The sequence below is a fragment of the Cygnus olor genome, chromosome 1 (assembly GCF_009769625.2).
Source record: "Cygnus olor isolate bCygOlo1 chromosome 1, bCygOlo1.pri.v2, whole genome shotgun sequence".
Taxonomy (NCBI): Eukaryota; Metazoa; Chordata; class Aves; order Anseriformes; family Anatidae; genus Cygnus; species Cygnus olor.
Window position 1 is genome coordinate 43,879,518 of NC_049169.1, and position 17,668 is coordinate 43,897,185.

Sequence of the window (17,668 nt, forward strand, 5' to 3'; positions counted from 1 at the left end):
CAGAAACAAAGTTTTAACAGAGAAGTCACATTTACTCTTCTGTAGGGATTTTCATGAACCAAATCTAAGTATCTCAGAACCGAATGGCTTTTCGCTTCTTGATTTCCACATTCAGCAAGCATGTTTCCCTACAGCATAGTGTGATAAGGAATTCCACTCACTCTGAGTTAGGCTGTGGTGGAAAGCCGCTGAGGTAGATCCCGAGGTGGTTGTCACTCCAGCTGTGTCCGTCCCAAAGCCAAGCAGCTCCAAGGGAAACTGGAAGGGCACGGTCACAGGAACAAGGCCACCCAGCATCCCGAAAGGAGTTAATGGTGCAGACGTCACATTCTGACTGGTTACGGACAGGGGAGATGCCATGAGCGTCAGAGGTGAGGCGTTAGCCAGTAATGATGCTCCTGCTGTTGACTGTACAGAGAAAAGTAGTACTTCAAGATTTTAAAGCTTTGAGTAGCATCCTCTAAGGAGATAAGAATCAACTATTTACTGTTAAGTGTGGTCCTGTTAAAAAGGACATTATATTATTAATAAATATCCACTTACCCACCTAGGATCAGTTCCCACTATTCATCTGCTCAACAAGCACAATTATATCTCACATTCACACATGACAGTATGGTTCATCTCTCGTTTTTCTTGTCAGCCTCACAGGTAAATTCCTTTAAATTATCCCATGCAGATCTGAAGTTCTTTAGAAGCAAGTTACTCTCCCCTCTCGAAATATGGGTCTTAACACAATGCTAACTATTTCTAAAGTTACTTAGAAGTAAGGATTTCTGAAAACTCAAATTTGTACTTAAGAACCACCACACTTCAAAGGACAAAAGTTAGGTTACCAAGATGCAGACATATATATATATACACATAGGTAGGTGTTCATACACAAACACACATGCATATGTTAGAGCAAAAGGCAAGGAAGGAAAATTCTCCCCACCCTACGTAAGTCACAACTTAAATTCACTGTAGTTTAAGAAAATGCAAGATTAAGCCAGAATATTTTAGCTACAACAGCTCCCAAACTACATCAGTTCCTTTGTAATTAGCAACTGTCCTGGCTCATTCCCATTTAACACTTCCATTCACTAAACATACAGTAATTTTATATGGTATTATAATGTTCAATTCTCCAATTATCACAAAACAGTATGTATAGAAAGCATTTCAAACTAGACTCAAGCTTATATTTTACAGATATTTGAGCTATCAAGATTCAGAGACTGAACAGGACTTCAAACCTGTGCGTTTTGATAAGTCAGCCTTAACTAAAACCAAAACTCATTTTAACGAGTACCCACAGTTCAAAGTGAAAATGAAATCTCCTTGAATTCTATAGTATCAACTTTGTTTCTCTAAGTGATAAAAACTCCCAGTGAGAAAAATTTTCTATTACCAGGTTTGGTCTTAAGATGTTTAGATGAAAGCTGCTAAAGAAAGGTTACTGCTTAAGACATTTTAAAACCATATCCCTGTAAATTTAAGCAACTACAGATCAGATGTTCATAAATAAGCATCTGTATTTGTCATTTTAGGAGTGACAGCTTCTAAGACATTCTCCATCCCACGAGTAGAAAACCATGGATGAAAGACTTTATAAGAACATACACGCTTATTGTCTTTAGCCTTTGAAAGTACTAATTTCAAAATAAGCCTATGTACAAAAAATAACAACCATTCACTATGTAGCTCTTCCTAGTTACAAACACATTTTTATTACCAACACGAAATCATCTAGTCTGATCTTCAGTGTAAGCAGACCAGGATATTCTAATGAGCAACTCATGTACCACTTGTCTTCTGATTAGCAGCATCAGGAATTAAATCCCTAAGCCCTTAATGGAAAGGAAATTCACTTTCAGTCTCATTTAATGTATTAAGAAGGGTAACAAACGCCTTAGTACATTGTACCCAGCTGGCCATTAGATCTTGAAGACTAAAAAAGTGCTGTTACCACAAATCTCTTCCCATTCAGTGTACTTGGACTGAGAAGTAATTTGATTCTCATCTTCTCCTGAATATACTGCACTGACTGAGCCTCAGTCTGCACCGTAGCAAAAGTCTTATTGAATGTTTTATCCTTGTACCACCTCTCCCAAACTGTTTCAGGTTGTCAAAGTACCTTCTGAAGTGTCAAGGAAAAAAACACGTGTGAAGTCACAATTAACTTGGTAATATTATATGCTGCTCAGTCCCTTTAGCTGTTTTCCCCCTTCTATTATACCAAAACACTTTTACTGTATTACAGTGTACACCTATGATAATTATCTACCACATTCCCACCAGTCCTTCTTTTCAAGATCACTGTCTGCCAAGATGTATTTCATTCCCTAGGTGATCAGTGTCTATAAAATAATGATTTGCCAGAATTCATCTCATCATCCACACAATACTAATTTCCCATGTCTATCAACTTTAAGCACTACAACAACAACCATTTCACATTTTCTTCCACATCACAGCAACTATATCCATGGGATATCAAGGATTGCATCAGATCCGAACTCTGTTCCCAGTCCTTTTGCTGCAGCCTCATTTGTGTCCTCCAGGCACTTTCTGGAGTACCCAAAGTGCACCACAGCTGGCTCAGCTCTTCTGCAGACCCTCTGCGATACCTCTGCGGCCCTTACACAGAACATGGATCGTGTGTTTTTTTTGTTTGTTTTCCTCTCCATTCAAAGTACCCAAAATTAATGAGAAGGCTGTATCAGAGCCTGTTAGACAACTCGTTTACTGTACCAGACTTAAGGTATTGTAGGGTGAGAGACCACAGAAATGCCTCATGAAAGTCATCTTCTTCCTGTTACTCAGCTGTACTAAGAAAAATTGATAGCAGGCTAAAACATTATTATAAAGCATCATGAAAAGCTGCGTACACATCACCACCATGAAACAATAGCTATGTACACCATTCAGAAAAATACATTGCTGTTCTGGTTCGCAGTAGAACAAGGTTTTGATTTGCAGTGATATTGCCTTTCTTAACGTACATTGTGCACGCTTCACAATAGAGAGAGCAATAAAAAGAGAGGAGTACCTCAGATCTTCTCAATAATTAAATCATTCCCAGTAAGAAAAAAGCACAGCTTGGTAAAGTAGGCTGTCTTCTGTGCAAATAATAGGTTTGCACAGGTTTTAGAACAACAGTATTTTCAAAATATTTGTTTTATATTACTTTTTAACTCCAATGAGAAAGTTCTGCACAAGCTCTTAAATAATTTCTATGAAGTTTATATATCAATGACCTCTCATTCGATTTGACTAGATCCTACAAAATAAAACACACACTTAATCACAAATACTAAAAAAAAGCCCTTGCAAACGTTAAATACGTCTTGCATTACACTCTAACCACAAACAACTGAACTCCAGTTTTGCAAACTAACCACAAAGCTTGGCAACAAACGTACCAAGATACCTCTACATATGAGCTCCATCAACAGAAATAAATACGCAAGAATACAGAAATCTAATAATGCAAGACAATACTGCATTCCCTGAAAATATAGCCACAGAAAGCCCACCTTTTCTAGTGTTCTTAAAAAGAAAAAATGACAAAACTGAGTTCTGTTTCACACTACAGACCAACCAGTATTTTACAGTGAGGATTCCTTCCACCCTGATCCCTGGATTTCCCATCAGCTGGAAATACCTGTTTACTAGCGTGAACTAGTTTCATCAGTATTAGCATTTATACTAGGGAAAGTGTAAACATTAACCTTGTGACTCATTTTCAAATCAAGATATTGTAAGCCTGTTTACAAAGCATGATAAATATTAATGTCTGATTTAAATGTAAACATGTTAGATGCATACCTGCACACTGGCTGCTACAACTGGAGACCCTGAGGCAGAAGATGGTCTGTGTGGAGTTGACAATTGTTTAGTAGCACCCTGTGTTCCACTTCCTGCTCCCCCAGACAGACTAGTCCTACTAGCTCCACTTGAGTTAAGGTTACTGCCTCTGCTGGCAGGTACATTCATTCCAACTCCACCCAAGTTATTTTTACCAACAGTTCCAGAAGGAGAAGAGTTGGGCAATTTTGAAGAAGCCTGAGGGTTCTTTGCAGGCTGAAGGCCTGAGGTGCGATTAGAGGGCAGCAAATTCATTGTGGGAGACTGCCTGCTGATATTTACACCACTGGTTTGTTTATGAAGGGGGTTGTTGCTGGAGTGACTACTCTGGGAAACTAGTGCACTTGAACTGGAAGAACTGGGTGTTGTTGCAGGCCTGGGGGATGAGGTGGACTTAGATGAAAATTTAGGCGATGCATTGGGCTTGGGTGTCACAGAGGGCTTAGATGCAGTGGGCTTGGGAGAGGCAGCAGGTTTAGGAGAGGCAGCCATGGAGAAGGGAGGCTTGAAACCCTGGGAAGAAACCTGTGACACCATAGCCTTGGCTAAATAGTTACTAGAGGTAGAGGTGCTGGATGTTGTCCGAGAAACCAGTGGGTGAGATACTTGAGAGCCACTTCCAGATGAGGGGTTAGACAAAGGTAGGCGATACACTACAGACTTCTCTTGAGCCTTGATGACTGGTGATGAGCAGGTCAGTTTGGGATTACTGCTCAATTTCACCACTGGATTGGTCTGTGATTTACTAATAGTTGCTTGTAAAGGAGATACATATTTCTGCTGTACAGCTGAATGCTGGTGCACCTTTGTCATTTGTGATGTTGAGGAAGAACCACCTTGAATCTCAGAAGATGATACCAGGATATTAGCATCCTTGGGTCTTTGAGAGGAGGTGGAAATAGCTGCTTGGGTCTTAGAGGAAGAAACATGGGTCTGTGAAGAGGAAGCAGCAGCTTGGATCTGACTTGACCTCTGTAGTCCTTGCTGAAGTAGCTTGGCTGGCAAAGGCTCTAAGGAAACCTTAGGATTTTGAATTGAAGATCCAGCAATAAGGCCTGAAGAGATACCAGTGTGAACTAAGTCCTGGGGTTTCTTTGGTACTGGCCCCGTGTGACCAGCAATAAGACTTGATGAATGGGGTGTTTGAGTGGGCTCTACTTTCTTTGAAGTTGCCAGGGGCAACTTGCTCATAATGCTTGCCAGTTTCTCTTCCCTCAGCCCAGGGCGAGGTCTGGATGTTGGTGTCTCTATGGTGGATCCAAGAGGTGATCCCTTGGCACCATTATTGATAACTGCCAGAGCATCAGAAATAGAGTCCAGTGATGGTGGGTGGAAAGAGAGGTCTTCATCCAGTGAGTCGTCCAAGCAGATAGTCTCTGGAGCTGGTGTGCAGCTAGAGCTGGCTGGGGTGCAGACAGGTGCGCTGGTACTCAGTGTAGTAGCACAAGTTGAATTGACTGAAGACGTACAGGTTTTCTGTTCTTTCTTTGGACTGGAGTCCTGAGAATGAAGAGATAAGAAAAGACAAGTTTAATAGCCTTTCTGGAGGAGATCCAAAGTCTTATTTCATTTAATACTATTATTCTGTACATTCAGTGGAATCCAAGATCTGAAATTTTTTATATTAAGATATAGATAGATATTTAGATGTCAGATACTTGTGTGCTAATTCAATATTTGTATTTTAAAGTCTAGTGCTGTTGCTCCACATACAAAAGTGCCCCCCACAGTTAAGAATAATCTGTGCTGTGAAGAACAGGATAGTTAATCTGACCACTAAGTAAAAATTGCTCCTAGGCTAAGACAACACCTAATCATGTCTAATGAACATCTCTGTCAACTTATGCTATCCTCCCAACCACATATTTTTCCAGTGTTGCCGAATTTAACACAAGCCAAAAGCAAACAAACCACATATTAAAAAAGGGAACTTTGATGGAACTATTTCCTTCTTCATAGTCAATTTTCAAAAAGCTATATAAGCTTAATGTCACAAAACTATACAGAGAAGTCTCTTGTATTACTTAGCTTGGTAATGTGGGCTTTAAACTAATAAGCTCTTGCAGCATTTTCCTTAAATTAGCATTTACTAGTGGAACCCTTCTGACAGATTTTTTTTTCTGGAACAGAGGCAAGAAACTGTTTGGATCAAATGGTCACATAAAAGTCAGACATTTACCTTCGCTTTGGGTTTAGGTGCCAGAATCACCTTCTTCTTTGCCCTAAATCAGAAGAAAGCAGAGGAGATAAATGTGCATTAGAAGACAAAAGAAGGGCAAGTAATTTTAGTTTCAACTGTCACCCTGATTATATCTCAGTAAACTAGAAGGATAACTACTGTGGTCAAGCTTTTATAATAAAGCATTCTTGAAATAGAAAAAATCTCTTAAAATAAAGGGTGGGGGACAAGCACATGGTTAATCCATTGTTGTCATGTATCTTTATATAAGTTAGATGCAAAATTCACTGAATTGCTGATATAACCTGATGTATATCAAAAGTTAAGATACTTGTTTTGTACTTTCTCCATTTAGAGAAGCTTCAAAGCATCAAGGCATTTCAGCCTCTCACAATCTTAGGAATTTATCTTAACAGAGCTTTATCTGAACTGACGATACCTATAATAGTCATACTACTTCACCTTATATTGCTGTTTTTGTCACTGAGGAAGGGATATACTTTATGCTCTCATTTATATTTCAAACCACAAACCCATTTTTTCTCCTGACAAGTGTTTTGTTGCTTGTCAACTGTGAAACAGCATACCTAAATTCTGTTTGTTGCAGCAAGCCATTTAGCAAGGTTCCAGTTTTGGTTCCTCCTCCCCCTCCAGTGTAAGTGAACACCATAGGACCAACTTCAGTTATGCAAGCAAAGACAGTACTGAAGACTATTAGTTGTCTGCTTCAGCTTAGAATTTAGACATTCCACATCTTGTCTATTTCTATTTCTTCAAAAGGATCACCAGATTAACACTTCACAGCTCTTTCAGTCCTCTTTTCTAAGCAACTAGGAGCATACCTAGTTAAAAAGACCTTTCTGTAGATGGACCACAGCTCAGTTTTGCCATTATGTAGAAAAATATCCTATGTTAATCTCAGCTATCATGAGAGTTGTAATTTGGGTGGTATTCAAAGCTGTAATTGGTTATTTGAATTCTGTTTAAGCGAGGGTAGCTCCTGAGAGGGCTGTGGCATTGTCTGAAAATCTAGAAGGTAAAATTTCACTAAGACACACAACCTACTGGAGCTACAGAGACTTATTAAGAAAATGAAAGAGTAGAAAGTGCTGGGTTCAATGTAAGATGCTGCAAAGCAAAATTTAGGCAGTACATAGTGCTTTGGAATAATTTGAGAAGGTGTTAGTCCACAAAAACATCCACCTAAGTTATCTAGCCACTTCAAAATCAAGTTAAAGTACAATACCACAAGAACATTATAGGTATAAGCCTAAATTAAACAATCACATTTATCAACATTTTAAATGGCTTCAAACAAATCCCGAAGTATTTCCCTTTTCTCCCCTCTGTCCAAAAAGAGATTACGTGAAGATGGGAAGAGATACTATGAACTGAAGATATTAGTAAGTTGTCAATACTATACTCACGGAGCAGAAGTGAGGTGATTGTGAACACTCCGACTTTCTTTAAAAAGCATCCTGGAAGAGTGGTGAGAAAAGAAATGTAAGGTGATTCTACAGGGACAGTCAACATACAACCACCTCATACACAAGTACACTTGAATTTTTAGAAGAATCCTTTGACTGTCTGTCCCCAAAGTAGCCAGCAGGTGGTTTGTCTGTATTACTACCATGATGCAGATACAGGCATAAACAGAAGAAGGATAAATAAAAAATGGTTAAGCATACATTCAAAATACGTGTGTCAATGGCCACAAAGAAGTTTACGTAATACAGTACCACCTCCTTCAGCAGGACAGAATAACATTTTGAATTCTGTCCTCAAGGGCTAAAAAAATATTTAAAATACGCAATTAAGGATTATTGCAAACTCTTCTACATGCATGTTTACATGTTGAACACAGGTTTGGGTTTTGTAGGTTGTGTGTTGTTTTTTTTAAAGCTTACTATAGTAAAGTTAGAACACAGGAAACAAGCTTGTGCCTAGTTGTCTTCAATATTTTGTATAGGTCATTGTGTACCATTTCTGTGACTTCAATTACACTGTATTTACACACATACTTTACTACAGAGCCAGTGATACAGCTCCATGAGTGACAGGAGTTGCCATGATAATGTTAGCAACTCCTGCTCTGGGAAGTGAGAACAATTCCTGACCTGCATCTATACTACAGCTTGCTATCCAAATGCAGCTATAAATGGACAGTTAATGAAAACTCACTCCCCCTTCCCTACTTCCAGGTAGGCAAACTAAAATAGACAAGATTTTCCTACATCACTGCCATCGTGCTGATCACATCATGAACAGCTGTCTAAACAAGAGCTTTTCACCACCGAAAACACATCCTGTAGAGCTGCAACAATTCTGAAAAAACAGTTATCTACAAATCTCATATCTGTATTACATTGCTCCCCATCAAAGACTACTGAATGCCTATGAAAAACATAAGAAAACAAAAGGAACTTTCCTCATTACAAGTTCCACATGCCACTTTCTGACCCATCTGGCTTCACCAAAGTATTTTCCTCCATGCCTTCTGCCCGGTGCTTTGTCTACTCCTTGATCTTTTTCATTTTGGGGGCATCCCAGGCATCAGTAATTTGTAACATTATCCTTAAAGGTTTAAGGCAAAGCGTAACTGCCACAGGAACAGAAGTCAAAGATACAGTACAAAGAAGGGCAGCAAGAACACACTTAAAAAACAATCACTCCACTGCATACGTATATTTAAGCTATAACAGCTGATGAAAGAGGTCAGGATGAGATTGCCTCTGTGACATGATTTCAAGTGTGCTATTCGACCTGTAAGAAATAAATTTGCTGCAAGCCCACTTGCAAGACCTCAAAAGAAGAGAAACTCTTGGAATTAAAAGGAAAAAAACTTCCTGTTCTTTTGACTTCTTTTAAACATACACATATTTATATTGCAGGCATTTTTAAAAACAGATGTGGAATGAATACACAACCCACTTAAAAGTGGGTTACATTATCTGAAAAAGCTTTGAAATCCTTAAGGACAAGAAGAATTTCTTTAAATCCATGAATATCAGTAAAAGAATCTTAGGAGGCTGAGTATGAAAGTTATACACAGGAAAGTAATGTGACAAAGCAACACTACAGTTGTGATACACATGAAGAAATGAACTTGGTGCAGTTCACAGTTATATCTATACCTCATGCTTCTACAATAAAGTATGTGGAACGTAATACTGTTAACTTTGGAAGAGCAAGAAAATTTTCCTCTGGTCTGAGCTCACGAAGTTCTAGTAGTATAGGCCTACTCTTGTTAGTAAGCATTCCCTAGGAAATAAACAGGCATTTCACGTTAAAAATGACCTACTGATTTTTTTCTCCATTTCACATAGTTTCTTCTTACACAAGGCCATATATAAAGGTTAAAAATTATAAACCTTCAGCATGATCTCTACCCTAGCATCCCCCCCAAAATAAATGTGAATCCAGCATATGAACAACACATGCTGTATTAGGAGTTATCACTGAGACAACAGGAAATATTTGCTTTTCCTCTTTCCATGCACAACTACCTACAAGTTCTGACAGGTCACTTCCTAAATAGAAAGCAGGGGAGAGTACTCCCCCAACCAGAGGATCTAGAACCATTTCTGTAGAAATTTATTTACAATACCATGTTGTAACATCATTTCCCCCAATTACTGAGATGGCCTCTGTCTGCCAAGAAAGATACTTCTACTATTACCTCACAGAAAAAGGATTTAAAAACAAGTTTATTTCCTACATACCCAATTCACTGAAAATTATTTACTTAGTATGCTTTATAGCCAGAATTCTGTTTCTCACATCACAACTTCTGACAAACTTTTCTTTTTGACCAATTCATTTTATTTTGGTCATTGCCTGTTTCAAAGTTGCTTACTACTGCTTGAAACATGCTTTTAGACAGAAAGCAGGTTGCTTAGAACAGTTGTGCAAAAGCCACCTGAACATAGTGGTCCTGGGCTCCAGTTGGTTCTGTTTGAGCAGCTGAGTTTGAGCAGAAGAGCTCCAGCAGTCCCTTCCAAACTCAGCCATACTGTGAAAGCAACTTGGATCTAAGCAGAAGGTAAAACCCCTCCCATAAGAGGTGAGGAGAGGTTTTACCTTCTGCTTATATTTATATTTATTTATATACATTATATATATATATATGTATATATATATCACATTGTATTTTGAACCTGTCAGAAGCAAGTCCAGTACAGATGCTGTGAGGTCTTAAAACAAACAAAGAAGTTCTTTTGCTTCCACTGACAAATGAGAACATCCACCTTTCTGGCAGAACTGCTGAAAGGAATGATGGTATATGTTCCCATTCTAACCATCAAGCTTAACACGCTATAAGGAGATGGCTGACACTTGTGCTTTGAGGCCAACAGTTCTGTTGCTTGATTACTATTGCTCCCACTTTATTCTTCCCCCTTTGCACCGTTGTTCTCTTAACAAGTTGTTAGGAATCAAGTGTAAGTTTTCATCAAGAAGCTGATTTATTTTGAACCACAGCATCAGAGCATCCTAAATGCACACACAAAATAAGATAAAAATCTTAAAATCTTAAATGTTTTTTAAAATCCAGCCTCGAAGTTCCCACTCATAATTCTAAAGTCTAAATCACATTGCATTATCAGACTATTAAAAGCATACCAACAACATGGCTTTATCATTTTACATCACAGGAAAAACTTTCCAGTTACCCTTTTCTCTGTCTCAGTATTTCCCTCCAAGGAAGCATCACGGACTATGTTATGAACTCCAGCAAATTAAGTATCCAACAGATGACAAAAGCAATAGTTCTCCAAGAAAAACAGCATTTTTTCAGCTCTTGGGCTTGCAAAGATGACAAATCTAATTTCTTAAAAACTTTCACTCTTTTTTTTTTAAATATTCTATTTCCACTGACATATTTTAAAGTTTTGAATCAACAGTATACTTTAATGTTGTTTAAACCTATCTCAATAAATAAGGCTCAAGAAACAGTTTAACACCAAAAGGAATAAATATAAAAAACAGGTATATTACCTTGCCTGCATCCAGCCTTTAGGCCAAAGTGGTTTCACTTCTGTTTCCATAAAGGTTTTGAGGTAATCTTCAGCAGACTGACTTCTATTTGGCTCTAGCTCATAGCATCCCAGCTTGATCTTAACAAGATTACACAACAGAGACCTGCAGAAAGAAATACAATAGATATACTGAAAGAAACAATCTTTTCAAAAGTTCAGCAAAAAGACTGAGAAATAGAAGCACTGATGCTGTATAGCTGCTGTCCACTGGCAGTCGTAGAAAGAGTTCAACTCTTTTCTCTCTAATTTTTTTTATTTTTTTTTTAAATTTACCACTGTATAAGTTGCTACTACAACTGGTATGATCTGCTGCTGTTTCCAGCAGACCACATGGTTCATCTCTTTTCATCCTCACCATCATTTAATTAGTTTTACATCTTTGTCATTGCCTCGTAACTGAAACATCTTCTCTCACTTTGCTCACAATTACCTTGATCTCATTTAAGATGGAAAATGTCTGTGATATGAAAGCAAGTGAAATCCACACTACACTGAATTATTTCAACACAATATTCTTTCTGACAAGGATGCTGTCTTTTACTGTCCTTAAAGATATAAAAGTGCGCACAATTAAGTAACATTGACCCTTCTAAGCCTTGTGAATGAAAAAAACGAATTTACATATCTCATCATTAAGTATGGCTCCCTTCAGGTCAGCCCAAGTTATACTGTTTTATACAGATATAATATTTATTCCATTATACATACATATATTCCATGAAGATTGCTTCCCTACTGTCTTAACATACTATGGATGAAAAAAAATTCAATGTGAGAAGCCCAACAGCCCCTTTCAATATTTATACTTGTTCTAAAATTAAATTAATAATTTCCCATGCAAGTTCTAAGTTAGAGGGCTCTGCCTGCTTAAAATTGTTGAAATCTAGATAATCTCAATTTTCAGTAAAATCTACTCTAATGAAACAGAGAATTCAGCATGTCAGATAAGAATCTGTGATGCTCTTCTGAGAACTTCAGAATGTACTTCTGAGAACAATTATTTATTAAACACCACCATGTTATAAAAACACACACACACCTGTATGAAGTCAGTGAAAAACTTTGATGGCAAAGGTAGTTTTGTCTCACCTCACTGTGTCATCCCAATGAAACTTCTTTCTGGGCCCCACAACCCTCTTTCCAGGTTTCTCATCATCATCTTCCTCTGATCCATTCTTCTCTCGTTCATCTTCTGCTTGCAACCTACATTTAGAACAGTTGTTTACTTTACAGGTGTACTACTACAGACAAAACATTTAATTAGAGGAGTGTTGTATTAAATGTTAGTAAAAAAGAGACCTGTCTTCAGATTCTCATTATACCCTTCCTGAAAGGGTAAACAGCTCATCTTGCCCTCCTCACTGCTTCACGGTCCTCAAAGACAAGTACAAGTGAAAAGGACACACTGTATGGATGTTGCCAAGGATGCTGATCAATCTGCTAATGCTTCTCCAAGTCTAAAGTCAGCTAACTCTTACGGAAACAACTGCAATATAAAGGAACAAAAGATAACCGTGAACCTGAACACACCATCCTCCTACTTTTCCTCCAATAATCCATCACACTGGGTATCTCTGGTATCCTTCTCACAGTTCACAATTTCTTTCCCTCAAGATCTATTTCATTCAGTTAATGGGATTTCTTTCTGAAGTCCGGTGATAACATCACTTAGATAATACTAACTACTTTGCACAACTCAACTTACAGGCACCTGTAAACGGCAGCTGAGTACTTGGCAGAACTCAGAGAATGAACAACATGGAGACAAACTTCCGGGTAAACTCTAGAATGGAAATGTACAGACTCCAGAAATACCTACTTAGCATTCTTAGCTTGATTGCGGGCCTGACAATCCTCTTGGTATTTGCATAACTGTTCAGGCATGACATTACTGACAGCCAGTTTCAACTTTTGCAGTGGTTCTCTCAAGCGGTCATCCTGTGAAAAAAAGAAACACTGAAGTAGTCCTATTAGATGTAATGTAAAGGTCTTTTCAGAAAGTTTCACAGAAATTTTCCCCTCACTCCCAACAGGCAATATTTCCAGTACTAGCTATTGACTGCAGCAGTACTTGCCCACGTGATACCTGAATCCTGTGAGGTGCACCAGCGTTATAGAAATGCATATACTTGAAATTTCTCATACAACTAATGAAATCTTGAGATCAGAAATGATGAAGGATAGGCACAAGGAAACAAGTCACGAATATCCCAAAACATTATGACACAATCTCATTAAATAATCCTTTCTAATCAAAATAGGGAAGAAAACTTGAGGTAAAAAGCAAGATGACTTGACTGATGAGCATCTCAACACTTGCAAATAAGTATCTGATCAATCAAGTCTCCCCCAAAACCTCTGTGGTATAAAAACATCTCAGTAATGATGAAAATCTATGTATTGGATTATTATTGTCTGTGTATAGGTTATTATTATTATTAAATGTAATTTACATACCTCAAAAGTAAGGACCATTTATAGAATCATCTCCAAATATTAAGAACTCCAAACATTAAAGTGATATCGTACTATACACTTCCCTACATGTTTTAAATTATCTTCCCACATCTAACTTCACATTCTTAGTCATAACTGTTTCCTGAGAAGAACTAGGATGCTATATGCTATTATATCTTAACGCTTAATTTAGAAATAGCATATGAAACCGTATTCCCTCTAAGCAGACTGAGTTCTCTGCACACACGATCATCAGATCCTCTGCAAGATTTAGACCTGATTCTCATCTAAAGAACCAGGTCAGGATACTTCAAATCACAGATACCTCTTTTTATTTGAGAGGAACACGCACTCTTTAAGGAAAAAGCAACTGCAAATGAGATATAAAGCACCTGTGAGACTTAGCCATAAAAGCAGTATATTTGCACAAATAATATTGGCTGGTCATCTATTATCAATCCACCCTTTTTTTCTTGGCACAAAAATGTATGAATGCAATAGCAATTTTAGCTTGTCATAACCTTGATTATTATGGCTTTCTAGTTCTTTTGCTTTGATATCTACCCTGTGTCCAGCTTTCAAGATGAAAGCATTCCATTCTCAAATAGAAAGGTCTGAAATACTTAAAATATTTGTTCTTTAAGTAGAGACAAGAGCACTCACACAGGAAAAAAAAGTATTTATGCTGATCTAGCAACTGTTCCAAAATCTTTTGCTTTATCGGAGACAGTGGGGGCTGTTGCTCTTCTCTTCTGCATTCTTTCCTTACTGTTACATAACTGACTCACACTGGAGCTACGCTCCCCCCCATTACCTGGACATTGAGGTGTAACTTCTTCAGACGCTTTATCAGTGTGTCCTTATTGCATGGCACAAAAGCCTCAAGGTGAGAGTACACTCCATTGCGGATGGCAGGATTTATCTCCTGTAACTGTAGCTCAATACTGACAAACAAACAAGAGACAGCCAACCAGTGAGGTACTCCAAGATGAAGATGACAACTGAACAAAAACCTAAGGAAGCTTTGTATGCATAACAGGTTTTAGCTATGCATACTAGAAATAGCAGCTTGGGACATATTTTTAGATATGTTAAACTAAATTTTGAGCAAAGGAGGAAGTCTTAATGGCAAGAAACCACTCAAAAAAGACTTTCAAATACATACTTCCCTGGCAACGTTGAATATTGTATTTACGAATTGTATTTACTCCCACCATCACACATCAATCTTGATAAAATTTTGGCTGCTTGTCTTCTAGAGGTTACTTTTTTGTTCTTTAATATTATTAAGAACATAGAACCCTCTATATTAAATGTTTAGTTGAAGGATTACAGAGTAAGAATAGTCAGCATTTTTCTTCATGAAAGCTGAAGATGTTTTGATTTATGAAGATGTGGGACAGGAAAAAAAAATGGCAATTTTGTTGAATTTTACACGAAGTCAAGGACATAGGGCACTACAAAACACTTTACAGTGGATAAAGACAGACAGATAGTCATGACAGGAGCTGTATTCATATATAAATCTCTTTAGCTAGTAACTAGCTTAGACTGATCTACCTTCATTGACTTTTAATGGCTTTGTTGGAACAACCTCATTAATACTTCCTCTTCTGTACTTTTCCTTTCACCCCATTTCCAAAAAGGGAAGGTTGTACAGATAAGCACTTACTCCAGCAGAATATTATTCATGTCTTGTGTGAAAAACTTCTTCCTGCCTTCTTCATCAAACATCTTGGCGGCCTGAAAATACAGCAATAAAGAACATTCAAAAGTTCATAGAGCTCATTTTATCCCAAAAACATTTGTATCTTTACTTTTACAGCTATATCATTCCTTATTTTTTCTTCTTAAATTTGGAAAAACCTTACTACACTCAGCTATTTAGAAAAGAGGTGAGAATTACTGTTATATTCAAATAGAAACTCCTTGCTCTAGTGCAAGCAATCATTCTATTTAGATTCTGTCTGGATCACTGATGTTAACATACTAGTCTTTTCAATAACCATGAAGGGAAAAAAACAGAAAAGCTGTTCTATTAGCTTAGAGCCAGCAACATCATTATCACTGATGACTTTAAAAGGAGGAGCATTGCTTGATGCTCTTGCCTGTATGACTCATCAACACTTTCCTACTCTCTTCCTTTGTTTGTCTGTTATGTGCCTTGCCCAGTTACAGTTTTCCAGCTTTTAGATCCATCTCAATCCTGCAATTTCTACACAATTCCCTTGCATCATCCCTCTTTTCTGGTGCTGTCCAGCATACTCTCTATCTTTAGACTAGGAGTGAAAACTGGAAAATCTCTGTCCCACTAACTCTTTTGTATTCCTCTCTGGTCTTTTCCTGACTTATGAGATGGAAAAAAAAAACAAGATTACTCCTACACATACTTCCTTTATTTGAAGTTTTTCCTGGTCTCTCAGGAATGCCAATGCAGAATTACCATTTTTGCTCCTATCACTTAGATTTTCCACAAACCATGACAGCTCATGTGAAAAAGCCAAATCAATTCCCTATACTGTTCAACAATTCAACAAAAATCAGTAAAATCTCCTCTCCAATGTCGCTTCACTCTGCAAATTTATGAAAGTCAAGAGAAAGAACACTGAGAAGTTTGTTGTCTTAAGATATTCTAGCACTGGGATGAGAGCATGAGTATTTGAAGGGCTGGAAAAGGATATGCACGCAAGTGTGGTATCATCATACTGACTGATAAACATTAGAGGCAGTCAACATGCTATGTGGCTGAATATTCAAATTAAAAAGGCTCTTTAATCTTGTCTTTAAAAATTTTTAGTTATCAACTTGTGACAACATAGCTAAAAACTAAAAATTCAAGCATTAACTTGACCATATTCCTTTATTACTATTAAATACTTACTGTTCTTACTCTCTGTAAATGACCCATGTATGTTTGAAATTAAAGTATTTTCTAGGAATGTAAACTCTATACTGCACAGGGAAACAGGGGTCTGTTGCTCCATCAGAAACTGTAAGGTAACCAATCGTCTTGAATGCTTTACCATTTCAGACATGAACGTATACCAGAGTTTTTTTAGTTCCTGTAAGGACTGCACTCCGCTCACTACTTTCTACTGTACAGTCAGCTGCTGAGGGGATGGTACTATCTGTTTTAAGATTACTGAAGCATTTGCTCTGCTAAAAAAATAAGAAAGGTTATAGGTGTTTACAAGCGATAAAGATACCAAAAAGACAAGTTTGAAAGTATTAAATCCAGTATCTTTCAGGATAATTAAAACAAGGATTGTTACTTTATGGTTTATAGAAAGTGGAAGGAAAGGTGCTTTGACATTTCAGTCCCAGGGAGATCTTAACGCTAATTTCATCATTATGCTATTGTACTTAATAGTGTTGCTGGTCTTTGAAGCAAACAACACCAGCAGACTGAAGAAACACATTGCTATCAATGTTTTTTTTTTTTGTTCCACAGATTATCTTGACAGCTACCATCACAATAGAAAGTAGCCAATCTATTACTTCTCTGCTTGTGTGCAATGCTGTCTGTAGTTCAGAATTGCATGCTGAGGGAACCAGAAGACATTAATCTACAAGAAGAGGTCAGGAAGTGTTCATTATATACAGCCAGTGGCTTTCTAATTTTATTTTATTTTTTTTATCTTATCTAAATATCTAACATCTCCATTCATGGAACACAGGTTTTTGGCTACAGATTCTTAACTTTCTTTGCATTAAAGAGCACTAAAGGTATGAGACTGATAAGTGTCTAGAAAAAACTGTACAGGAACCATTTTTCTTTTTTCTCCTTTCTAAAAAGATTTTCTCTCTCACTGATAACGTCTGTTGATGGCAATTTGTAGAAGGTAAGGAAGTTGCAACCCTTAAGTCATTACAGTCTAGTTCTTCCCCAAGTCTACACGTAAACTTGCTCTGCTCACCAAGGGCCAAACTTTCAGAAAACATGCTCAAAAGTAGAAGACTGTAGAGTTGGGTTTTCCAAGCACCACTGAATTAAATCTTTTTTCCAACTGCGTCTGTTTTTTATTTATTTTAAAAGCAGTGAAGCAGCATGAATTTTGGGAAGGCCACTAACACTTCCTTATTCTTGGTCTAATCCAGTTCTACTGCTGTTTTGCTAGAAACTTGTTCATTCACAGCAAAGAAT

General features: G+C 37.5%; 1 protein-coding gene and 1 long non-coding RNA gene across 2 annotated transcripts in view; one reads left to right on the top strand and one right to left on the bottom strand.

Moving 5' to 3' along the window:
* Positions 1-17,668, bottom strand: part of UBN2 (ubinuclein 2) — a 56,417-nt gene that overhangs the window by 11,065 nt on the left and 27,684 nt on the right. The window contains exons 7-15 of the mRNA XM_040554949.1: positions 15,197-15,267; positions 14,339-14,468; positions 12,887-13,005; positions 12,157-12,270; positions 11,027-11,170; positions 7,459-7,509; positions 6,032-6,074; positions 3,814-5,352; positions 162-408 (exon numbers count right to left, since the gene is read on the bottom strand). Coding sequence (XP_040410883.1) covers positions 162-408; positions 3,814-5,352; positions 6,032-6,074; positions 7,459-7,509; positions 11,027-11,170; positions 12,157-12,270; positions 12,887-13,005; positions 14,339-14,468; positions 15,197-15,267 — 2,458 coding nt within the window. The remainder of the gene's footprint in view (positions 1-161; positions 409-3,813; positions 5,353-6,031; positions 6,075-7,458; positions 7,510-11,026; positions 11,171-12,156; positions 12,271-12,886; positions 13,006-14,338; positions 14,469-15,196; positions 15,268-17,668) is intronic.
* On the top strand, positions 415-17,227 carry LOC121069152. The gene is made up of 3 exons (XR_005819300.1): positions 415-2,983; positions 7,754-7,758; positions 17,216-17,227. It is a non-coding gene; the product is annotated as an uncharacterized LOC121069152 (long non-coding RNA).